Source organism: Cricetulus griseus (genome assembly GCF_003668045.3).
Source record: "Cricetulus griseus strain 17A/GY chromosome 1 unlocalized genomic scaffold, alternate assembly CriGri-PICRH-1.0 chr1_0, whole genome shotgun sequence".
NCBI lineage: Eukaryota > Metazoa > Chordata > Mammalia > Rodentia > Cricetidae > Cricetulus > Cricetulus griseus.
The window spans coordinates 273611473-273637121 of record NW_023276806.1 but is presented as its reverse complement, the minus strand read 5'-3'; the positions used below and the strand labels follow the sequence as shown (position 1 = coordinate 273637121).

At 37.5% G+C, this 25649-nt stretch overlaps 1 protein-coding gene across 8 annotated transcripts in view; it reads left to right on the top strand.

Annotated features, from left to right (window-relative positions):
• Positions 1-25649, top strand: part of Herc4 (HECT and RLD domain containing E3 ubiquitin protein ligase 4) — a 74783-nt gene that overhangs the window by 18939 nt on the left and 30195 nt on the right. For 5 of the 8 annotated variants that reach the window (XR_004772071.1, XM_027395035.2, XM_027395034.2 and 2 more), the window contains 12 exons: positions 274-433; positions 4957-5033; positions 5991-6212; positions 7566-7657; positions 11667-11797; positions 14488-14648; positions 19416-19492; positions 19780-19904; positions 21827-21886; positions 22303-22414; positions 22921-23110; positions 24372-24544. Coding sequence is in view for 6 of the 8 variants with exons in the window: in XM_027395035.2 (XP_027250836.1) it covers positions 274-433; positions 4957-5033; positions 5991-6212; positions 7566-7657; positions 11667-11797; positions 14488-14648; positions 19416-19492; positions 19780-19904; positions 21827-21886; positions 22303-22414; positions 22921-23110; positions 24372-24544 (1580 nt within the window). In the remaining 2 variants the exon portion in view is untranslated. Of the gene's footprint in view, positions 1-273; positions 434-4956; positions 5034-5990; positions 6213-7565; positions 7658-11666; positions 11798-14487; positions 14649-19415; positions 19493-19779; positions 19905-21826; positions 21887-22302; positions 22415-22920; positions 23111-24371; positions 24545-25045; positions 25150-25649 lie in introns of those variants that run through there. The other 3 variants (XR_003481096.2, XM_035451757.1, XM_035451756.1) reach the window with 3 other exon arrangements.

Sequence of the window (25649 nt, the reverse complement as noted above, 5' to 3'; positions counted from 1 at the left end):
CCTAAATTACAATTATACTGCTAAAATTCCAATTGCCCAGGTTATTGTTATTCTGACTTCCTTTTCAGTGGTGGTTTTGAATATAGAGTATGGTGTTATCACAATGAGAATTGTATATGGAACATATGTGTTAATTTTTTCAAAACAACTGGTTGTATTTTATGTTTGAGTCTCCTTACTTTTGATAGACAATGAGAATTGAATATATTTATTTCTTATTTCAAGTTCAAAACTAGAATGTAATGTTTCTCTTCTTGACTTTTGTTCTGTTAGAGCAGGTTGTTGCCCTGGATGCCCAAAATATCGTAGCTGTTTCATGTGGAGAAGCTCATACATTAGCTCTTAATGACAAAGGCCAGGTGTATTCGTGGGGTCTCGACTCTGATGGACAGCTTGGCCTCCTAGGATCAGAGGAATATATCAGAGTACCCAGGTAACAAAGGTGACCACAAAGAGGTCCTTAATTTGTTTATCTAATCATTTTGCTTACAGTGAGCACCCTGCTTACCGTGAGTATGTAAGTATTGTTGCCTAGTTATTTCTTCCCTTTGAACCTATTAACAACTTATTAAGTTGGCTCTTGTTATTGATTGGGGTTGAGGTATGTGGTTAGCTCTTTTTTATAGAACTAATTCTGCCCCCCCCCCCCCCCCCCCCCCCCCCCCCCCCGTAATGGGATATGTGGGATATCTGATGTGCAACCCCTGTGAAAGGGCCACTTGACCTCCAGGGGTCAAGACCCATAGGTTGAGAACCACTGAATGAATGAGAGCAACAGATGGCTGTGAGCTGATATGTGGGTGCTCTTGCCAGAGCAGCAATCACTCTTAACCAGAGTCATCTCCAGCCCCCTTAGTTGCTGGCTTTTAACATAGCATCTTGATTATGTAGATATATACTCCTTTTATACCTGTTTCTTCAGCCTCTAGTTTTTTTATGTTGTGTCCTTATTTGTTAGTAGTATCAGCAGATAAATTTATTTCTCTTGTGTTTTGAAATAATTTGAGAATCAGTATCAGTTCTTCAGCTGTTTGTTACACACATACACACTTCAGCAGAGAAGCCATCACCAGGTCCCGTGCTTTCTTTGACAGACACATTAGTACTGATTCTGTCTTACTCCTTGTTGCTGGTCTGTTGAGTCTTCTGTTTCTTCATGGTTCAGTTTTGTAAGTGTTTATGTTCAGGAATTGGTTTGTTTCTTATAGGTTTTGGAGTTTGTTGGTGGAGAGTCTAATAATCTCTCATGAGTCTATATTTCTCTATCAATTACAATGTGTGTCTTTCATCTCTGATTTTATTTAAAATGAGTAGCATTTGTTTATTTTGTATGTATGTTCACGTGTCGGTGTGCATGTGCAACAGTTTGCATATGTGGAAATCAGAGGACAACTTGCAGAAAGTAGTTGTGTCTCCATCATGTGGGTTCCAGGAAATTGAACTCAGGTCATCAGACTTGGCAGCAAGTGCTCTGGTACTGAGCCATCTGCATAAGCAAGCAGGCCCAAGACTGCTTTCTGAGTCTGGTGTAGTGGGGTGGTACCAATCTTCATCTATTGAAGAATTTTTAAAGGTTTTTCAAAATCTGTTTCTTTATTTCTGCTGTGGTCTTTATTTTTCTTTCCATCTATTAGTGTTGGGTACCCTTTGGTTTCTTTTTTTTTTTTTTTTTCCTTTGGTGGGAGGGAGGTTGAGGCAGGGTTTCTCTGTGTAGCCTTTAGCCTTGGCTGTCTTGTAATTCGACGTGTATAAACTGGCCTAGAACTCAGAGATCCACTACTCTCTGCCTCCCAGGTGTGGGAATTAAAGGTGTCATTTTGCTTTTCTTTATCTCTGAGATAAGAATGAGGGTCTGAGATTTTTCTGTTTTATAATATAGGTGCTGATTGATAAAAACTTCTCAGTACTACTTTGTCTGTAGCCCACAGATTTGCTGTCATGTCTTTATTTCCCCCTTTTTTAAGAAGTTTTAAATTTTGTCTTTTTTCTCCTTTGATTCATTTGGCTATTTGAAAAACTAAGCTGTTTAATTTCTGTATTATAATATAGTCTTCCAGTCATTTCTTGTTACTGATTTTCAGTTTTATTGTATTGTGACTGGAAAAGATAATACAATTTTGTTTTTTAAATTTTTATTGAGGGACTAGGGGTGGAGCTCATTTGATAGAGATTGCTTGCATAATCAGGGAGTTGTGGCAGAGGGATTAGAAGGACATCCTCAGATTCATAACAAGTGAGGACAACCAGCTCAGAATTAAGTGAGACTTTGTATCAGACGAAGAAAAAAAAGTAGGAAATGTTACTGAGATTTGTTTTGTGGCCTATTACAGTTTATTTACCCTGGAGGATATATCATGTGCTGTTGTGTAGAAGGTTCTGTAGTGGTCTTTTAGGCCCATTTGGTGTTTTAACTGCTGATTCTTTGATTTTTAACTACAGAAAATGGGCCATTAATGTCCTCTGTTACTGTGTTGGAATTGATCTCTCACTTTAGGTCTGGAATATCTAGAATATTTACATATTTAGTTGCTCTAATATTCTGTGCCATATATTGAGAATTATTGTTTGCTGAGTTGACCCATTTATTATATAATGCTCACTTTTTGTTTGTTTAAAATACTTTTGATTTAAAGTCCATTTTATCTGACAGAATTATGACTACTGTTTGCTTATAATTCTGTTTGCATGGAGTACCTTCTTCCATTGCTTCACCTTATGTTTATGTGTCCTTAGAGTTTCTTAGAAGCAGCTTATATGATCTGGTTCTGGTGGGTCCGTATCTTCAGTCCCAGCAGTGAAAAGGCTGAGCAAGAGGAATTGTCATTATCAGGCTAGCTTGACCTCTCAAACAGATCACAAAGATGTAGCAGCTATATGCGTTTGGATTTTGCAATTCACTCAGTTACTCATCTTTTTTTGTTTACATAGCCCTGACTGTCCTGGAACCATGTAGTCCAAACTGGCCTAGAACTCAGAGATCCAACTTCTTTCCTAGAGATTAAAGGAATTCTCCACCTCCATTAAAGGTCCAGCTCAGTTTGTTCTTTTGTTTTTATTTCTTTTGTTCTTCGTGCCCTCCCCCTTCACTTCCCCCCTACAGGAATTCTCTGTGTAGACCAGGCTGACCTTGAACTCGAAGAGATCCACCACCCTCTAAAGGCTTGAGCCACACCACCGGACTTTTAATTGGAAAATTTAGTGTGTTGTCAGTTAAGGTGGTTGTTTTTTGTTGTTGTTTAATTTTACAGCATCTCATTGTGTACCTCTAGCTAGCTGGCTTCAAACTCACTCTATAGACCTTTTAAAATGGTATATTCAATTCAATTAAGTAGTGTTTGTCCAGCACTGTGTTAGGCATTGAGATTCTCATGGATGTAAGATGTATTCCACCTTTACACAATATATTGTTTAGCACAGGAGACAAACATTAAATGAATATGTATTAGTGACAAATGTATGAAGACAGGAAAACATAGGCTTCTGAGAGAATGCAGTATTTTGAAAAACTTGACCTTGAAATTGAAATTAATCCTCCCCCCCCCCCCCCCCCCCCCGCCAGGATAATTTAATATGGTGAAAGGTCAATGTATGATATGGGTGGTATCCATACACAGTAGCAGTTAATACTAACTTCAGCACAATTGTACATATCCATGTATTTTTGTTTCTAACTCTTTTGCATTTATTTTGCTATGGCATTCCATCATGATTTTAAAAACTGAAGATGCATTGGAACCTGCTGATTTGAATTAGCACAGCTCTCAGGTTCTGTAGTTAAAACATATATCCAGGGGGCTGGAGAGATGGCTTAGTGGTTAGGAGCACTTGTGGCTCTTCCAGAGGACCCAGGTTCAATCTCCAGCACCCACATGGCAGCTCACAACTATTTGTAACTCCAGTTCCAGGAGATCTGACACCTTCAAACATACATGCAGGCAAAGCACAAGTGCACATGAAATAAAAATGAATTAAAAAGAAGAACATATATTCACTAAATAGAAGCAGTTAATGTACAATATGGAGTTCAAGTTACTCATCTTTTTTCCTGCTCACAACTTGATTAACTGAAGCTGCCACCTGAAAACCATAAGTATCAAAACTCTGTTCATAAGTTGCTCCTGACTTTGAATTGGCAAAATCGGTCAGGTCGCAGCATTAGATAAAGGCAAATAAAAAAAAAATCTTCCTTTTTCTTGAATACATTGATTCAGAAAAGTAGTAGAAGATTGATTAGGTCAAAGGGAAGTACAATGCATTGCACTTAGGCAAGTTTAGGAGCATGAAGACAGAATACAAGATAGCAAAGAACATCATTGATTATCATAAATGTGAATGGACTCAATTTTCCTAGTTTAAACTCAGATGCAAATGCTGTAGGTATAAATTTAGAAGGGTAGGCTATCGGGGAGGGGATAGGGTCCACAGTTCTGAGTTAGGAGAGCACCAGTTTTAGAATAATTTGCATTTTGAAATAAACTGCCAAGTTTCACTCTGTAAAAATTAAGAGAAGTATTGGATAATGGAAGAAAATATTTGAATGATAGAGTATCCTGAAGGGTATTTATTTGTAAGCACGGTGTACTTTGCTTTTGTTCTTTTGGGTTTCTTGTTTTGTTTTTGCACCCCCCCCAAAAAAAAAAAAAAAAAAAAAAAAACCGAGGCCTGGGCTTGTGCTTGCTAGGTAGGTGCTCTACCACTGACCTAAATCCCCAACCCGATGTTTTGCCTTTTATTTTAAAGTGTTTTCTCCAGCCATCTTTTATTTATTTTCTTAATGCTTACATTCTGATTCCTGGTTTTAATCTGAAGTTTTGGTTATTAGCAGGACTAAAAATGATAGTGCACCTTGAAAGGACAATTTTTCGCATAGTAAGTGGCCAATGAATAGCACATAAGTAGCATACGAGATCCACTTGTTACACACAGGGAACTGATTCTGCTCTCCTTCTTTTCTAGAAATATTAAAAGTCTTTCGGATATCCAAATAGTACAAGTTGCATGTGGTTACTATCATTCACTTGCACTTTCTAAAGGTAAGTATTTGCCCTTTTCTTTTTTTTTGTTTGGGTTTTCAAGACAGCATTTCTCTGTGTAGCTTTGACCCTGTCCTGGCACTCACTCTGGAGACCAGGCTGGCCTCAAACTCACAGAGATCACCTGCCTCTGCCTCCCGAGTGCTGGGATTAAAGGCGTGCGCCACCAACATCTGGCTCATCCATGGTTTTTATTACAGCTTAAAAAGATAAATGTGAGGGCTGGAGAGATGGCTCAGAGGTTAAGAGCACCGACTGCTCTTCCAGAGGTCCTGAGTTCAATTCCCAGCAACCACATGGTGGCTCACAACCATCTGTTACGAGATCTAGTGACCTCTTTTGGTGTGCAGATACACATGGAAGCAGAATGTTGTATACATAATAAATAAAATCTTTAAAAAAAAAAAAAAAGATAAATGTGAACCGGAGACATGGCTTCTCCAGAGGACCTGAGTTTAATTCCCAGCATCCACATCAGGTAGCTCTGTAACTCCAGCTCCCAAGGATCTAACTAACACCTTTTGGACTCTGGGCATGCACACGCATGGAGACACATACACATGAATAAAAGTACAGTGGTAAATTCAGCTCATGGTGGTACATACCTATAATCTCAGCACATTGGGAAGCTGAAGCAGATTTCTACAAGTTCCACGTCAACTTAGGCTATCTCAAAAAATAAGTTATGGTGCCTCTGTTACTTACTACTTTAGTAAATGCCTAATGGTGTCTATTGTGATACAAACTAGGAATACACTCAGTTTTGTTCTACATCAAATTTCCTAGTGTTTTGCTGAAATTTAAAAGTGTACTGGTACTTCTAGGTAGTATATTTTTATATAATGAGACATGTCATTGTTAGTATTTATTTCCATCTAATGAGATGTCTCAGAGTAGTGGATCTACAAATGGTATTATGTGTGTGTGTAAAATAATTTTATGATTTTTGTCTTACAGCAAGCGAAGTTTTCTGTTGGGGACAGAATAAATATGGCCAACTGGGTCTAGGCATTGACTGTAAAAAGCAGACTTCACCACAGCTGATTAAGTCTTTACTTGGAATTCCATTCATGCAAGTTGCAGCAGGAGGAGCTCATAGTTTTGTACTCACCCTCTCTGGGGCTATCTTTGGATGGGGACGTAACAAATTTGGTCAGCTAGGTCTTAATGATGAAAATGGTAGGTCTCATAATAGTTCAAGTGTATTTTTTTAAAAGATCTTCTAGATGAATGAGTATTCTCAGTATTGGAGAAATGTATACCCTAATCTTCCCAGGACTGATAGAGGTGGAGCTGAGGATGTTAATTTAAAATTTTAATGTGGAGATGTTTTGAGAAGATCTTGGGGAGGCTAAAAATTAGCATATAATAATTGGGAAGTTTATTGAAGCCTGGAGATATAGCTCAGTGGAAAAGTTCTTGCCTAGTATGCACAAGGCCCCTGGATTCAATCTCCAACACCTTACACACACACATGCACACGCGCGCACGCACGCACGCACACACACAACCCCAAAAGAAGAAAAATATTCTTTAGATCCTTTGTACTGTGGTTATAGATAGCTCCATGGTAGAATGCTTGCCTACCACACAGGCTTTGGTGTTAATACCCAGTACTGAAAGAAAGGGAAAAGTTTATGCTGCCTAAATCTACATTATTGTGTGTCAGCTTACAAATAATGCTTTAATTTGATAGCCAGTGTTGTTCCAGTATTGGCCACCATTAATGGAAAAAAGTTATAAAATTAGTGAAGAAGCTGCACATAGAGCTTCCTGGTAGAACATGTATCCAATGGCTCAGATTGATACAGAAAAAAATTTTGCTCTAGGAAAGTAACATGATGTTTCAAGTGGGATTTATATGGTCTGGAGTTGTTAGATTAATTTTTGGTTGAGCTTCTTTTTACACTGATGATAGTCTTAAAAATAAACATTTTGAATTTTAAAAAATGACTTTTTAAAAGTTACAATCTTTTATCGCACATTTCATTCCTGTCAGTATTTTGAATACTAATATTTGGCATACCGATCACAGTTTGTAAAGTTCAACGTACTTTTAATGACTGAGATGGTCAAAGTGAGTTTTTAACCTAATAAGTGATAATAAGTAAATAATTCTCTCATAGAATTAGATAATTTTATTCTGCATAAAAATATGTTCATACTATGCTGTGTTATGTTCTGCCACAAAAAACAGAAGTAGGACAGGCTGTTGAGTTGGATCTCTGAGCATAGCCATTGCAGAGTAAATAATGACACATATGTAGAAAATCTGAAACACTGAGCTGGATTGCTCAGCCCTGTGCACATTGGCATAAGGGTGATTTATCGCTCATCTTTGAATCCTTTATTTTAGGAGTAGAGATTGGTAGCCATGGAAATCCAGTTTTATAGGCTTTTTTCTTACAAAGTCATTGATTGATAGTAAAAGTTAGTATTATGTCTACTGAGTTTGGAAATCTATAGAGCAAGCACATTTTAGAAGAATATTAGTTTAAAATTATCATTAACGTCTTTTATTGGAATTTTCAGATAGGTATGTTCCTAATTTACTAAAGTCACTAAGATCTCAGAAAATAGTTTATATTTGTTGCGGAGAAGATCATACTGCTGCATTAACCAAGGTATTGTATTTATAAAACTTTTTATTGTTCACAGTAATTTTTCATAATTAGTGAATGCTTTCATGGTATTTCCATTAAACTTGAACAGTGTTTGTCTTTCTGAAACAATTTATCTTAAAAAAAAAAAGGAACTAAAATTATTCTTGAAAATAGCTTGTCTTCATGTTCAGTTTTGTTTAGGGTTATGAACTGTGCGTTTTTGATGCATTGTCAACTTGTGATTGCAGCAGTGTTAAAATGATTATGTAGCCCAAACTCACCTTAAACTGTAGACACTCCCCTTTCTTAATCTCCCAGGGCTGGGATTGCATAATTCAGTACCATGCCTAGCACTTTTTGGGGAGATCTTTGTGGTGTTGATTATAGAAATTAAAACCCAAGACCTTGTATATACTAGGTCATGTCTTTACCACTGAGCCACATCTCCAGCCCTTTTTTGTATTGAGATAGAAGCTTGCCAAATTGCTCAGGTTGACCTTAGGTTTTTAATACTATTAGCCTCCTGAGTAGCTGGGATTAATAAAATTTTTGAATGAAATGACTTCATTTTGGTTCATCAAGCTTGCAGTGCTAATGTATTAGTCCCATTTGTACTTTATCATTCTGCTCAATTTGCATTAAACTTGCATTTGTTTTATAAATGTTTTATAACAAAGAAGCAGCTAGATTTCTGTTAATCCATAGGCTGAGTACCATACTAGCAATTACAGTGTGTTTTTAGTCAGTTGCTTTAACATTTATCTTTCATTTTCTGGGGTATTTCTATAGTGACTGGATGTCAAATGAAAATGAACACATTTGGACAGTGGGTGTAGCTCAATAAAAACTTACTTAGGTACCTAAATTTGATTTTCAGCAATACAAAAACAAAGCAAAGCACAGCTAATTTTTACTGGAAAAATATTGTTGTGTTCATTCATATTAGCATAAAGAGTCTGGGAAATTCATTGTCCAAATTGGTGTTTCAGAAGGTCTAGGGATGTAGTAGTTGGTAGAATGCTTGCCTGACATACAGGAGGACCTGGGTTCTATCCCAGGCACCACTTAAACTGAGTGGGGTGGTGGGTGATAGAGGGAGGCAGAAAGTCCAGAAATCAAAGGCTGTCTTTGGCTTTATAGTTTCTGTTTTTGTTGTTTTTTTCCTGGTTATTTATTTATTTATTTATTTTGAGACAGGGTTTCTCTGTGTATCCCTGGTTGTCCTGGAACTCAGTCTGTAGACCAGGCTGCCTCAAACTCAGCAGAGATAAATATACCTGACTCTGCCTCCCAAGTGCTGGAACAAAAGGTGTGTGCCACCACGCCTGGCTTCATTATTATTATTTTGTCTTGTATAATTGATAAAAGACATTAACTTTTTTCTTTCCTTCTTTCTTTCTTCAAGAGTCTCACTATGTAGCTCTGGCTGGGCTCAGAACTTACGTAGATCATGGCCTGAAATTCACAGAGTTCTTTTTGCCCATGTCTCCTCTCTGAGCATTGGGGTCAAAGACATATGCCACCATATCTGGATGAAATTTGTTTCTGCCGGGTGGTGGTGGCTCATGCTTTAATCCCAGTACTTGGAAGGCAGAGGCAGGCGGATCTCTGTGAGTTTGAGACCAGCTTGGTCTACAAGAGCTAGTTCCAGGACAGGCTCCAAAGCCACAGATAAACCCTTTCTTGATAAACCAAAAAAAAAAAAAAAAAAAAAAAAAAGGAAGAAAGAAATTGGTTTCTAGTTCATACTTTGAAAATTTAGGGGCTGAAAGATGATGGTTCAGCAGTTAAAACGATCTACCTCTCTTCCACAGGATGAAGGTTTGGCTCCTGGCACCTACATGGTAGCTCACAACCATCTATAATTTCAGTGTCAGGGGATCACGTGCCCACCCCCCTTTGTGGGGCCCTGCACTCGAATGCAAAGCACTCAAACACATAACAATTAAATTAAAATTACATTAGATTGGGAAATAGAGCTCAGGGGCAGAGTATGTACTAGTTTGCATAAGGCCACAAAAGGAAAAGAAAAAAATTCTGCAGTGTTTTGTTTTTTCTTTCACTCAAATAGTTTTATTGTTTTAGACGAATTTTTTTTTTTTTTTTTTTTTTTGGAGACAGAGCTTTTCTGTGTGGTCTTGGCTGCTCACTATGTAGTAGACCAGGCTGACCTTAAACTCACAGAGATCTGCTTGCCTCTGCCTCCTGAGTGCTGGAATTAGAGAGGTGAGCCACCACTGTTGCATTTAGACAAAATCTTAATAAAACTGAGACTGTCCTCAACTTTGTGATCAGTCTCAGGCTCCTTGGTCCTGGGGTTACAAGTTCCCTTTGAATTCCAAATGTAGCTGAGGATGACTTTGAATTTCTGATTCTGCTGCTTCCACCTTCTGGGTGCTAGAATCACAGGTGTGCGTCATCACACCCCATGTTATACAGTGTTAGAGATGGAAGGCAAAGCCATGCATGTTAAGTAAGCACTCACCAGCTAGCTAAGCTGTATCTCAAGCCCCCTACTCTGTATTTGATATGGAAAGTTTCTTAAAGTGTATCTGTATACTATAACATATTAAAAAATTAAGCCGTTAGATGTTGAAAGCAACATGTAACACACATAACTACAGATATGATGAAAAGTGTCAAATTGAAAAATACTGTGGTTGTGTTAGGTTCTCATGTGTTGTATTTCTTTTTTAAAGTGTGTAGCCTCAGCTGGGCAGTGGTGGTTTACAGTTTTGCTCCCAGCACTCAGGAGACAGAGACAGGCCTCTGAGTTTGAGGACAGCCTGGTCTGCAGAGGGAGTTCCTGGATAGCCAGGGCTACACAGAGAAACCCTGTCTTAAAAAAAAAAATTAAAAACAAAGCATAGTCTCTGATTGACTCATAAATACATTACTAACAAAAAAATTTAAAGATTATCTCTTATAGCAGCTGTGTGTACTTAAAATCTTATTTGTGCATTCTGCTTACATATACTCTTTATGTAGAGCCTTTTTGTCTGCTTTTGTTTTTGACAGGATTTTCTTGTTTCCCCTGGGCTGGCCTTGAACTCATTATCTTTTTGCCCCCATTCAGTTTAAGCAGAGCATTAATGTTCAAGGCACACTGGTTTGCTAACTAAAGATAGTAACATTTTAAAATTTTTATGAAATGTTAGAAATGTGTCCTTTGAATTTAAAAAGAAGTATAATAATATGCAAAACAATGCAATTAAGTATTTCCTGGCTCTTTGGGTGGTTTAATGGTAGTTATTATTTGGTGGATGAGGGGTCTCAGTAGTCCTGGCTCTTCAAACTCTTGGGCAGTCTTTTAGCCTCTTCCCAAGTGCTGAGATTGCAGTTGTGCACTGCTGTGCCCAGCAGTAATTACTTCTGCCACAAACACTTAAATTGTTTTAGCATTATGTGTGCATCATTTAGTACTGTAAAAATCTGTGAAAGCCTGCCTGGTGGTTCAAACTTGTAGTCACAACTACTTGAGACGCTAAAGCAAAGTTCAAGGCCTTCCTGAACTAAGATCAAGTTCAAGACCATCCTGACATCTCAGTGAGATTCTATTTCAAAGTAACAGGGAAAGGCTGATGAGGTAGATCAGCAGATAAAGATACTTTGCAGGCATTCCTGGAAACCTGAATTGATTCTCTAGAACTCAAGTAAAGGAGGAAAGAGAGAACCAACTCCATAGAGCTGTCCTTTGAATACATGTGTTCACACATGTGCAGCATGCATACCCACACTAATAATACATTTTAAAAATGTTTTAAGTAAAAAAGGTATGGGGATCTAGCCTGCATAATAGAATGCTTGCCTCACATGCACTGAACTGTAGAGTTAGTCCCTACTAGCACACATCAAATTATCTTAGTTTCAAGACATTTTTATCTTCTTGAGCTAGCCATCTATTTAATTTCAAGGACAGGAAAGAAAAACGTTGAGTCCATATTAAAGGTCAACTCATATTTCTGAACATTAGTTTGTTTTCTTTTGTTGAGCTGCCTCATAACTCAGTTGTTTGTTTGTTGTTTTCCAGGAAGGTGGAGTGTTTACCTTTGGAGCTGGAGGGTATGGCCAGTTGGGTCATAATTCTACCAGTCATGAAATAAACCCAAGGAAAGTTTTTGAACTTATGGGAAGCATTGTCACTCAGGTTGCTTGTGGAAGGTAAGCTGTGGTAAAGAATATGGAGAGAACTTTGGTCTATAGACTGATTATTGAGCTGGTAAGCATGCGGCACACACTTGTAATTCTAGCACTTTGGAGGCAACTTAGGGAGTCCTTGTTTTAAACATACAACCTACTCTCCTGACTCCACCCCAAGAAAAATCACATCCTCCCCACCCCCATATTTTTCAAGGCAGAGCTTCTCTGGGTAGTCCTGACTGTCCTAGAACCCATGCTGGCCTCAAACTCAGAGATCCTCCTGCCTCTGCCTCCTGAGTACTGGGATTAAAGGTGTGTGCCACTACCACCCAGTAAAAGTCATGTTATTTAAAGAGTTGGGTAATCATTTGTCTTAGGTTTCTAATAGTCTGAGGTAAAACTTTTCTCAGTGTCTGATTAGGTACTGAGGAGTCAAAGTAACAGAGCTGTCTTTTTTTTTTTTTTTTTTTTTTTTGAGACAGCTCCAGCTGTCCTGGAACTAGCTCTTGTAGACCAGGCTGGTCTGGAACTCACAGAGATCACCTATCTCTGCCTCCTGAGTGCTGGGACTAAAGGAGTGTTCCACCACTGCCCAGCTCAGTAATTTTCCTAATAGGGTTTTTGTTTAGTTGGTTTGGTTTTGATTTTGGTTTTTGACGGATATTTTAGGGTGCCGTACATCTGTAGCAATGACATTTGCATATAGATACAACTTCTTCATTTCTAATTTGAATTCATTTTATTTCTTATTCTTGCCAAATTGGTATGGCTAGGACGTGCAGGACTGAGTGGAATAAAAATAGTAGAAAAAGGACATCTTGCTTTGTTTGTGATCTTAAGAAAATCTTTTTTTTTTTTTTACCAGTGAATGTGTTTATGTTAATTTTTTCTATAGGGCTTCATTATGTTAGTTTGTCTTTTCAGTTTGTCAGTTATTATTTAAGTTCAGTAGATACTTCTTTTCTGCATCAAGTCAGATGGTCATGTCTTTGGGGGTTTGTCATTTGTTTTTCTTTAATTAGGTTGTATAGTAATCAGTTTGTGTTCTGGGCCACCCTTGCATTACAAAAATAAATCATACTTAATCATAATGTATATCCTTTCGTTTACTTGGGACTTTCTGTTTTGATAAGATCTCACTATGTAACTCTGGCTGTCCTAAAACTTAAAATCCTGCTGCCTCTGCTCCTAAGTGCTGACAATACACAAGTGCCACCATGCCTAGCCTTCCACTTTCATTTCTGGTTTTAGTAGTTTAACTTGTCTTTCTCAGTCAGTCTTATCTCATAGTTGATTAGATTCTTTTTAAAGTTGTTTTGTTTTAAGGCAGAGTGTAGCCCTGGCTGTCCTAGAACTCTATATGTAGACCAGGCTAGCCTAGAACTCAAAGTCAGCCTGCCCCTGACTCCCAAGTGCTGGAACTAAAGTTGTGCACCATCACATTTGTCAATTTTTTTATTTTAAGACAAACATAATAATTATATCAGATTCTGCCAGTGCAACCCTTAACCCAGGTGAGAACAGATTCCCACTGTTTAGTACTTACCAATTTTCCCAGAATCTTTTATCTAGTTCCATTTTTGAAAACAACTTGCTTTGTTGTGACAGTGTTGCTATAAATTACACATTTATATTGCTATTTTAAAATGCTGCCTTGTTAATCTTTTATTAATAACTTATTAATGTACACAGACATCTGTGGTTTTATTTCTGTTAGTTATGCATATCATTTATATAGTTGTCTTGTTTTAATGTATTATTGGTTGGTATGCTAGAATAATGTTCATTAAAGTACTGATGGTCAAGACATCCAGGACAGCTAGGGCTGTTGCACAGATAAACCCGGTCTTGATATCCTCTCCCCCCCAAAAAAAAGAAAGACATGTTCTAGTTCTTTGTGGGAAAACTCAGTATTTCACAATTATTACATCTGCCATAAAAGTTTTATAAGTGTGTGTTTGTTTTTGAGATAGTTTCTTGATGTAGCTCTGGTTTCTTTGTGTGACTCTGGTTGTCCTAGACTCTTTATGTAGACCAGGCTGGTCTCAAACTCACAGAGATCCACTTGTCTCTGCCTCCCAAGTGTTGGGATCAAAGTTGTGCACCACTATGCCTAGCTATTTTTGTAGGTAATCTTTATCAGATTAAACATTTTTATTTCTGTTTTTTATTTTCTATGTTTGTTTTTTAGTGGTAGGCATTGATTCCAGGGTCTTATCCATGTTAGGCAAGTGCTCTGCCATTGATGTACATCCCAGCCCCATTCCTAGTTATTAATGTTGTTCCTTGTATATCTGTTGAAATGATTTGTGATTTTTATTAATTGTGTGCGGGGTGCATAGTCTGAGGCCAGAACAGAGCATTGAGTGTCCATCTCTGTTACTCCCTGTTTCATTGCTCTGAGTCAGGGATTCTCAGTGAGCTGGAAGTTTACTATTTTAGCAAAACTGGCTGGTCAGTAAGTTCTTAGGACCACCTCCATATTCTGAGTTTACAAGCACACACAACTATTCATGCCTGGCTGTTTACATGATAGTGGGTATTCAAATCAGTTCCCCATGCTTGCAGAGCAAACACTCAAGCGCACTGAGCCATCTTCCCACCCCATTTATTTTTTTAATAAAAGGATTATGTTAGCTGGTTTTTATTTTTCTAAGTATATTGTTTAGATTTTAACCTTAAGTCAGAGGTTTTCTATCATTTTATTCTAGGCAGCATACCTCTGCATTTGTTCCTTCTTCAGGACGAATTTACTCCTTTGGTCTTGGTGGTAATGGGCAGTTGGGAACTGGTTCAACAAGCAACAGAAAAAGTCCTTTCACTGTAAAAGGAAATTGGTTTTCTTATAATGGGCAGTGTCCACAAGATATTGGTAAGTGCTAATGTATTTAAACCTCTGGTACATATATTAAAGTTCTTAATAAAATGTTGCTCTTTTGTGATGAAGGCTTCTGTATTTATAAGAACTCCAAGATAAAATATTGAATTGTAAGTATGGTAGTAATAGGAACATTGAGTTTAGTCCAGCCTGGGCTCATGGCAAAATGCATGTGAAAGGAATCTTTTTCTGTCCTGTCAGCCAGCTCCCAAATAATGACACAACGACTTTATTAGTTATGAAAGTTCTGCCTTCAGCTTAGGTTTGTTCCCAACTAGCTCTTACAAGTTAATGAACCCATTTATATTTATCTACCATCCCATGGCATTACCTCTCTTCTGTCTTGCACTTCCTGTTTCCTCTATGAGTTTCCTGGTGTATCCTGTTTGCCTAGAATCTCCTTTTCCTTTCTCTCCCAGGAGATCCCACCTATACCTTGGCTGTTGGCTGTCCAGCTGTTTATCACACCAATCACAAATATCTTTACAAATATCCCCAACATATCTGTGTTTATGTTGTGTATGTGTTTACATCTGTATATGCAGAAAAATTCTGAATAAAATAATAAAATGTCTTTTGGGGAGTGGGTCATACAGAAACTAGGATGCTAGTGAAAAGGGGAGGTTGTTTGATTTGTATTAAGTACATAATACAAAATTTACTAATTTTACTATTTTTAAATTGTTTGTATGATCACATTGTTTTATAGCCATTCTACAGGCTTCTTTTTCATTTTGCAAAACTAAAACTGTATAGCCATGTAAGCAAGTCTTCGATATCTTGTTCCCTCTTCCACCAGGCTCTGAACATCTCAGTTCTACTGTTCTGTCTCTGAAGTTGACTTGATTCTGGGTACATTGTGTGACTGGCTTTCTGTCCTCGAGGTTCATCCATGTTGTACCACATGACAGAATTTACTCTGTGTGTCTGCATCTGCATGTGTCTGTGCACCATATGTACAGTGTTCATGGGGGCATCGGGTCCCCCCACCCCCAACCTGAGTTAGAGATAGTTGTGAGCTGCCATGTGGGTATAGGCCACTGAACCCATTTTCCTTGGAAGATCAGCCACTGCTCTTGACTGCTGAACCATCTCTCCTGCACCCTCCTCCTTCCCTTTAACCTGTGAGATATGTTCCATTGTGTATATATAGACCATGTTTCAGCTATCTGAATAATTGGGTTGCGGCCTCCATTTGTCTCCAGTTCTAATCATGCCTGTGCACATACCTGTTTGAGAGCCTTCTGTCAATCTGTTAGGTATATATAGGAGTTTTAAATTATTTTTCTTTTATTTCTTTTTGGCTGGGGGTGGGAGTAACAGGGTTTCTCTGTATAGCCCCGGTGTCCTGGAGCTTATTCTGTAAACCAAGCTGGCTTCTAACTCAGATCCACCTGCCTCTGCCTCCTCTGAGTGTTGAGATTAAAGGTGTGTATCACCACTGCCTGGCTTTCTATTTTTACAAAATTAGAATTATGCTGCCTAGCAGTAGTGGCACATGCTTCCTTAATCCCAGCATTTTGCAGGCAGAGGTAGGTGGCTCTCTATAATTTGAGGCTAGCCTAGTCTACATAGTGAGTTTTAGGACAGCCAGAATTTATGGGCATTTATCATCATTCATATACTATTCAATTTAGAGAATAGGTTTCTTTTTCGTTTTTTGTTTGTTTGTTTGTTTGCTTTTTTTTAATGTTAGCTACTGTTTGTCTTATAATTAGCATTTCAGTTTCTTCCGTAGAATGCATTGCTGATAGTTCAGTAAAGACATTTTGTGATTTTAAACAGTATGGATGCTGTCAGGAGTTGGGCATTTCTGCCAGGTAGTGGTAGTGCAGGCCTTGAGAGGCAGAGGCAGGTGAATCTTGGTGAGTTCAAGGCCAACCAGGGCTATTACACAGACAAAACCTCTTGAAAAAAAAAAAAGTTATGCATTTCTGTTTATGAATTTTGTCACCTTAGAAACCATAGCTCTTAAAGACTTTTTTGCATTGAAGTGGTAAAAGGAGTTTTGCTTTGCTTTGTTTTTGTTTTTATTGTTATTCTTCTTAGTTTCATTGTTGCCAGATGTGGTGGCACAAGTCTATAGCCCACTCTGGGCTCCATAGTGACTGCCAAACCTGAGCTGGTTTTGACATGCAGCATATAGCACTTGCCTATAAAAGCTTAATTTCCAGTATTGTCACCCCTCCCAGATTGCTAATGCACTGTTGCCAAAAGTCAGGAGTAACTCAGTTGTCTGACAACAGGTGAATGGATGAAAAACACGAGATGATATACAATTGAATTTATCCCTCCACTTTCTGTCCTTCTGAATTTGTTAAGAAAAGGTCTCACTATGTGGCCCTAGCCGGCCTGGATCTCACTATTTAGATCAGGCTCAACTCCTAGATCCATCTGCCTGTCCTTGCATCCCAAGTTCTGGGATGGAATTTGTTTTCTCTTGGAAGATTAAACCCAGGGCCCTGCCAGTGCTAGCTAAGAAGGGGTCTGCTATTGAGTTCCATTTTGTGACTTTTGGGAAATCTTTTCTGAAGTCTTACAATCAGTGTAGTCTGAGCAGGATGAAATTTGTCTTTCTGTGGTTAGAGAGATGGCTCAGCAATTAAAAGCACTTGGTGCTCTTCCGGACAAACCAAGTTCGGTTTCCAGCACCCATCATGTCTATCTCCCTATAACTCCAGCTCCAAGATGCCTGATGGCTTTCTTCTGGTCTTTACAGACACACATACACACACACACAAATTAAAATAGAAATATTTTAAATTGTATTTTATATAGTTGATTTTTTTTTTACTAAGGATATTTTTTTAAACAAATGTTTTACTAGTTGCAAGGGAATAATCAAGGAAATTAGGACAATTTTCCTTTCCTTGAATAAAGCTTATATTTCTGTAGCAGCGTGGGTAGTAATACAAGGTTACACACACACACACACACACACACACACACACACACACACACACACACACACACACACACACACACACACACAGCCAAACCAAGCATACCTACACACACCAGTAACTACAGTGGAGGCAAAACAATAGAAATTCATTCTTGCCTATGAACAAGTTTGAGGCCAGCCTGTCTTACATGAGACTCAGGAAGAAGACAAAAGATATGTTGCAGATTTGTAAATAGCTAGACTTTAATTAAAACAGGATATTTTCGGTTTTTTGGTGTGCGTACGTGCGTGTGCACACGTGCACGAAATTCTTCAGAATGCAACCCTTGCAATTTTTATTTGGAAGAACAGAAGAAAAGAGAAAGGAGGACTTAAGCATCTTTTTCCAGAGGAAGTTTAATGTACTTGTTTATTTCTATAGAGACATCTGGTATGGAGGTCAGAGGACCTCCAAAAAAATCAATTTTTCTCTGTTTGAAAGCTTCTGGTGATTTTTCTGTTTCCACTTTCTATTTCTATGTAGGAGTGCTGGGATTACAAATACGAGCCACTGCATCTGTGTGGTGTCTGTGTGTGTGTGTGTGTGTGTGTGTGTGTGTGTGTGTGTGTGTGTGTGTGTGTGTGTGTGTGTGTTTTGGTCTTTTTCTTTTGGTTTTTCAAGATAGTATTTGTGTATGTGTGTGGTCCTGGCTCTCTCTCTCTCTCTCTCTCTCTCTCTCTCTCTCTCTCTCTCTCTCTCTCTCTGTCTCTGTCTCTGTCTCTCTCCCTCCCTCCCTCTCCTCTCCTTCCCTCCCTTCCTCCCCTTTTTTTTGTAACAGGGTTTCTCTGTGTAACCCTATCTCTCCTGGATCTCACTCTTTAGACTAGGCTGCCCTCAAACTTAAAGAGATTCTCCTGCCTTTACCTACTGAGTGCTGGGATCAAAGGCATGTGCCATACTTGGTAACATCTGGGTTTCTTTTAAACAAAGGTTCCAGGAACGCAAACTTGGTCATCACACTTGCAAAGCTAGCACTTTAACTGCTGAGCTGTCTCCTCAGCCCTTGCTTAGTTTTTTTGACAAGTCTCTGTGTCACCTTTTAGAGCTTTGGTTCTCAACCTTCATAATGCTGAGACCCTTTAATACAGTTCCTCATGTTGTGGTGACCCCAACCATAACATTATCTTTATTGTTACTTCATAACTATAATTTTACTGCTGTTCAGAATTGTGATGTAAATATCTGTGTTTTTCAATGGTCTTAGGTCATTCAATCCTCCAGTGGGTCTCAACCCACAGTTTGAGAAACCACTGTTCTAATGGCCAGTAGATGGACATAATTATGCATTATGAAGTATTTACTCAAAATTATTTAAAATTTCCCATGTTCTTTTCAAAAATGAATTTTTTTTTCTGTTTGCTGTTTGTTTTAAGGTATAGTCTTGATATGTAACCCAGGCTGGTCTCAAATTTTGCAGTTCTCCTTCTGCCTATCAAATGCTGAAATTTCAAATGTGCCCCCTTTAATTTTATTTTCCTCTAACCTATCTTTTATAACAATTATTCCAGTTTTATATTATATTTAAACCAAAATGTGAGATACTAGAAAACAGTTTTTTGCATGGATATAGGTCAGAAGAAAATCTTAGCAATTTGTCAAATCGTGCTTAGTTAGGCTTGTGGAGTCATTTCCTGCTCATCACTTGGTCAGTCGCATCCCAAGTAAGCAGACCATTCCAAGCCATTTCATGTTGTAGAGTCCCCTGGAATGAATGAAAAGCCTAATTAGATGATCAAAACAAGTTCAATTATAAATTTAATGTTCTGGAAAATGTAAGTCTTGGAATCTAATGTTTTACATTTTATTTTTGTTGTAGATTCTGAAGACTGTTTCTGTGTCAAAAGAATTTTCTCAGGTGGAGATCAAAGCTTTTCACATTACTCTAATCCTCAGGTACTAATTTAATCATTATAAATAATTTGTTAGCTTTAAATAAGTTGGAGTAATTTTAGAAACATACATACCTTGAATGTCTTTTGTAAGTTACAGAATGTCTTAGTTTTTTTCCTCAAATCTACAAAAGAATTTTTTTTCCCCTAAGCTATCTGCTAAGTTTTTTGTTTTGGTATTTTGGAGAAAATTGACATATTTTTAACAAAAATTATCAAACAAAAATATTGGTTCTTACTTTTGTGTTGTGACATCTCTTCCTCCAACTCATCTCTTTAATTGTATCATAGAGCTGTGGCCCAGCAGATGATTTCAGATGCCCTGACCCTTCAAAGCAGATCTGGACAGTGAATGAAGCTCTGATTCAGAAATGGCTCAGCTACCCTTCTGGAAGGTTTCCTGTGGAGATAGCCAAGTATGGGGAGTCATTGTACTCACACAGCCCCAAACCTGTGTGGGAGAGCAGCCTTTGTGGGGAATTTTCTTTATTTTTTTGTGTCATTTACATCATATGTCTTGATCCCATTCATCTCCCTGTCCCTTTGCTGCACCCGAACCCTGAGATTTTTCATTTAAATATTTCATTTGCTGTCGTACTCTGCATGGTTTGTATATAAAACTTTTAAGTATTAGCTGGATGGTGGTAGCGCACGCCTTAATCTCAGCCCTTGGGAGGCTGAGGCAGGAGAATCTTTGTGAACTCAAGGCCAGCCTGGTCTCCAGAGCAAGTTCCAGGACAGGCCTCAAAGCTACACAGAGAAACCCTGTCTGGATGCCCCCCCCCCCAAAAAAAAAGTTTCCATAGTGGGTATTTTTAACATCTCATGTAAAAGTTTTGGTTATGCTGGGTGGCGGCACACACCTTTTAATCCCAGCACTAGGGAGGCAGAGGCAGGCAGATCTCTCTGCGTTCAAGACCAGCCTGGTCTACAGAGCTGGTTCCTGGAGAGCCAGAGCTGTCTCTAAAAAGCTTCAGTTCCTATATACAGTGTGAAATAGCTGTTTATTCCATTTAAACTATGCTCCTTTATTTCCTAATGTTCCCTTTTGTTTTGTTTTTTAAATTACTATTTATTTTGCTTCTATGTGTGTGGGTGCACACATGCTGTTGTACATGAGTGGTAGTCAGAGACTGACTTGGAAAAGTGAGTTCTCTTCCATGTCCATAAAAATGATTTGAAGATTGGGCCAGGAATGGTGGTGCATGCCTGTAATCCCAGTACTTGGGAGTCAAAGGCAGGTGATATTTCTGTGAGTTCAGAGCCAGCCTGGTCTGCATAGCAGATTCCAGGCCAGCCAAGGCTACATAGTGAGACCTTGTGCTAGATAGGTGAATAGATAGGATGAAAGTTTCTATTTCCTAGAATTTAATCTTTTGTGTGTGGGTGTGTGCACAGATGTCTGCAGATGTGCATTCACTTGTTTGCATGTGAACGTGGTGGGCCTGTGTTGCATCCTCTTTCCATCACTCACTGCTTTTGTTTTTTAGACCTGATCTTGTGCTTATAGGCTGGGTGTTCAGTCAGCTTTGGGATCCGTTTGTCTCCATCCTTCTACTACCACTGAAGTTACAGACAAATGTCACACCTAGCTTCTTTATGTGTGTTCCAGGGAATAAGAAGTAACGTCTTTGTGCTGGTGCGGCAGACCAACTGAGCCATCTCTGTGGTTGCTGAAGATAAATGCATTTAAGCTTAAGTCAAACAAAAACCGTTAATTTCTTTATTGAGTATTATGTAATCTATCTTCAGTGATTTATGTAATTCTGATTATTTCAGTTGAGTGGTGAGAGAAGTACTCTGTAGCATTAAATATGTGTGTGCAGTGTTCATGTGTATGTGTGTTGATACCTTTTGGAGTATATATGGAGGCCATAGGTTAATACTGAAAAATCTTTCTGAGTTGTTCTCCCTTATTTTGTTTTGAGACCAAGTCCTTGACTGAACCTTGAAGTTGCTATGATTAGGCTAGACTAGGTGGCTGGTGGGCTTAGGGAATCTTCTTTTTCTGCCTCCCCAGCTCTGGTATTAAAAAGCACATGCTGCCAAAAATAGGTTCTAGAGGACCAAGCTTGGGTCCTATAGCTGACATAGAAAGCAATTACTAAGTTATTCCTCATTTCTGGCTCCATCTTTTTTTTTCCCTCTCTCTCTTTTTTAATAGGGCAGTCTTAATTTTGTAGCCTCAGGTGGCGTCAAGCTGTAGATTCTCTTGCCTTAGCTTCCCAAATGACTAGATTCTAACCATGTGCCACAATACCTAGGTCTAAATTGTCATTTAAATTTTTATTAAAAACAAAAGGCAAATAGTTATGTGTCTCATTTATTTTATTTTTAGTGAGATTGATGGAACATTTTCTTCATCTGGTTGCCTAAATGGAAGTTTTTTGGCTACTAGGTAAGTGGCAAGTCCTTGATTGCCTGAACATTTGAAATGTATTAAATTTAGTGATGTTTTAAAGAATTGAGTAATTAATATAAATATATGTACTTGAATCAATCTTTATATTGAAGAAATGAAAGTATTACTATTTCAATTGTTACGTTTTTCATTTTTAAAAGTTCATAGCTTTTACAATGTGCTTTGATGCTGTAACCCCTTGTTTGCCCTCTCATCTCCTTCCCACTTACTTTCAACCTCTTCTTCCTCCTAAAAAGTTCCCCATCTACTTTCCTGCCCTTCGTTTGTGTGATGTCCACTGAGTTTAAGAGTCATTGGCATGAGCACGGATGGGGGTTTATTCACTGCAGCCTGGGAACAGCTAAGTGGCTACAACCTTAAAAATGACTCTCCCTCCCTTTTTTCTTTTTTAGCAACGATGATCACTATAGAACAGGTACCAAATTTTCAGGGGTTGATATGAATGCTGCTAGACTCTTATTCCACAAACTAATACAACCTGACCATCCTCAGATATCTCAGCAGGTTCGTTTTTACATGATTGTGCATCTACTTTAGTTGCTGCAGTTTTACATGTTATTTCTACAGATATGTCTGTAAAAGAATTATCCTTGTATTTCATAGACTTACATTATATTTCATGTTAAATTAAAGGTTTTTATTTTAAAGCATTTGTAATTTATATGTTAAAGGTATGTTAATCTTTTTTAGATGTTTGTAGCAGACTCTAAATACTTAATATTACTGTTTTGGTTAACTCTGTTAATAGCTATAGTAGACACTGTGGTGGAGAGTTTAAATTGATAGTATAGTAAGGTTCTTTGAAATTTCTTAGCGATGCTTAGGCAGTAGTTTTCATTGGCTTCAGACTATATCATTGAAATATGTTGTCTTCTTTTTTGTTTTAGTCTTTCATGTTGTAGTGCTTGATTTTCTTTTTTCTTGTTAAATGCGTATAATGTGTGTATATGCATCTGTGTGAAGTGCATTCATTTTAAATGAAGTAGGTTTTGCTTTTTGTCAAAATATAGGTGGCAGCTAGTTTGGAAAAGAATCTTATACCTAAACTGACTAGCTCCTTACCTGATGTTGAAGCATTGAGGTTTTATCTTACTCTACCAGAATGTCCCTTGATGAGTGACTCCAACAATTTCACCACAATAGCAATTCCTTTTGGTACAGCTCTTGTGAACCTAGAAAAAGCACCACTGAAAGTGCTCGGTAAGAACTTTAGTATTTTTTATTCTGAAATGTTTTCTTCTCAAATGAAAATGTTACTGAGTTCTTTTGTTTGCTCTTTTATTGGCTTTTTTTCCCCCTGGGTATTTGATTCTAATTGTTAGAGTTGCTGAAAGTAAATCATGTTAAATATGAAATTTTAATCCACTATAACACAGAGTTGTAGTATCAAGAACAATTAAAAATCCCTATTTTTCTCTCCCATCGCCTTGAGTGATCTTGCTGGTAAAGAACTGGAAGAGCCATTGAAACTGAACAACATTCATTTTAAATCATCCTTGAGTCCCAGTATTAGCCTTTTTCCTCTTAGTTACTTCCCTTGCTAATTTCTTTTTGTTTAATTTTGTATCTCTGCTTATGCACAAGATTCCTGAGTTCATGATTTGTTCTCTATTTTTCTCTGGGCTTTGTTTTAACTTTGCTCACTTTAATTCTTCTAATGGTGTGGATTCGTCTCTAACTCCTGGCCTTTATACTTGGCTTGCTATGGATAATCCAGTGTTTTGTTTACTAAGAGTTTGCTAGGTATGTAGAACTGAAATATATTGAAGTAATAAAACAACTGTAAGAACTTTGAGGCTGAAGATGAGTAGAAAAAGCAGTAAGTGAGGAATAGAATGCTGGGATCTGAAGGAGTGAGACAGTATGGAAAAGTAAAGCTGAGTACTGCTTCCCCATTTACATTCTTCTTGCTTCATACCATATGATTGTAGTGTTTATAGTTACAAACTATAAACAATAATAGGAATAAGGCTACAAATTTGCATTAAGTTCCTCTTTATTTCCCAGAGTTCCTTGGGTTTATAAAGGTATTACTTCACGATATTTCAGTTTTATATATTAAGTTGAATAATAAAACCTGGATTTTTAAAATACTTGAACAGTACTATTTTAATGTGTATTTTGTTTAAAAGTAATTCTGATTTCTATAACATTTTAATATTGGCTATGGTGGTGATTTTTAACTATAGTTTATGAATTTAAGTATAGTTTAGGATACCAAGAATGTGAATTCAGTAGGCCTTTCATACTTTATTTTTAATTTTGAGAGACTTTAAGAACATTATCATGGTAGTGGGGAAAGTTACCTATAAGCCCTAGAGATGTTATATAAATTGTTATAATCATCGTCCTGAAATGTTCAGAGGATTAAGAACCACTGCTCTAGAAGAAAAGCTAGTATGTTTTTTTAAATTCTGATTTTTTTATTCATTTTATTTGCATGTTCACCCTTTAATAACAGAAAACTGGTGGTCAGTACTTGAACCTCCACTATTCCTCAAGATAGTAGAACTTTTTAAGGAAGTTGTGGTACATCTTTTGAAACTCTACAAGATCGGCATTCCCCCTTCTGAAAGAAGAATTTTCAACAGTTTTCTTCATACTGCATTAAAGGTTTTAGAAATATTACATAGGGTATGTCCAATAGTCCTTTATTTTCCTCTTTCCCAATTTCTACTAACAGATTGATGTTCATTTTAACATTAATATTAAAATGGCATAAAAGATACATATTCAAGAAATTTAGAAGTTATAGTTTCTCATAATTTTTTTTATTTCCTTTATAAGTGATATATTTGTAATTTGTAGCTTTGGATTTATTTGACTTTATTAGGCATCCATAGCCTACAGTTGGGCAGAACAATAGCATATTAATGAATTAGAATTCTTATATTTTCTTGTAAGGAACCTAATGTGTTAATTTAATGATACATTATTTTTAGTTATAAGTGGTTATCATATCCATACAAGTGACTGGGCCCTAGTAATTATGAACATTTAAAGTTCTTTTGGTATCAGGTACTAATGGCCTCAATCAAAGTAGAATGTTTCATTTGAAACAAGTGACTAATTTAAAAATGAAACCATATATAATTCATTAATTTGCCTATTGTTCTTTCCTGCCCTTTTTCCCAGTGTAAGAAATAGTACACTTTACACTGTAGAAGTGCAAAGTTACATGAAGAAATAGAGTCTCAGCTGTCTCATTAAAGATGGATTTGAGTCATCCCTGACAGTTGGTAGGTATATCTCTGTTATGCCATTTGGTATTCTTGAGTTGCTACTTAGAAGGAGACATGACCTAAGGGAGAAGCATGTGTTCATAGTCCCTAATAGACTGAAAATTCCATATGAATATAGTTTCTTTTCCTTAACAATTTCTTTACACTTTCAGATTCTTGCTCAGTACTAAAGTAAACAATGAAAGGGACAAAAGAGATAGGTCCATGTTCTCTGTATCAAAGAACCCTGTGGATCATTTATTTTAACTTTTTTTTTTTTTTTTTTTTTTTTGAGAAGCTCCTGGCTATTTTTTTTCAACTCCTTAACTTCCTGAACTTTTCTTTTCCCTGTTGTATTAATATGTTCATGATTCCTAGGCAGTTAATTTCTGTTCTCATTGTCATAATTAAAGAGTTGATAGCCATTTCTTTCCTAGCAAAACAGGCCATTCCCCAGAACAAGACTTACTTGCAGCATATCAGGGCCTGGGTGTGCAGCATACTGCAGTTTGAAGATG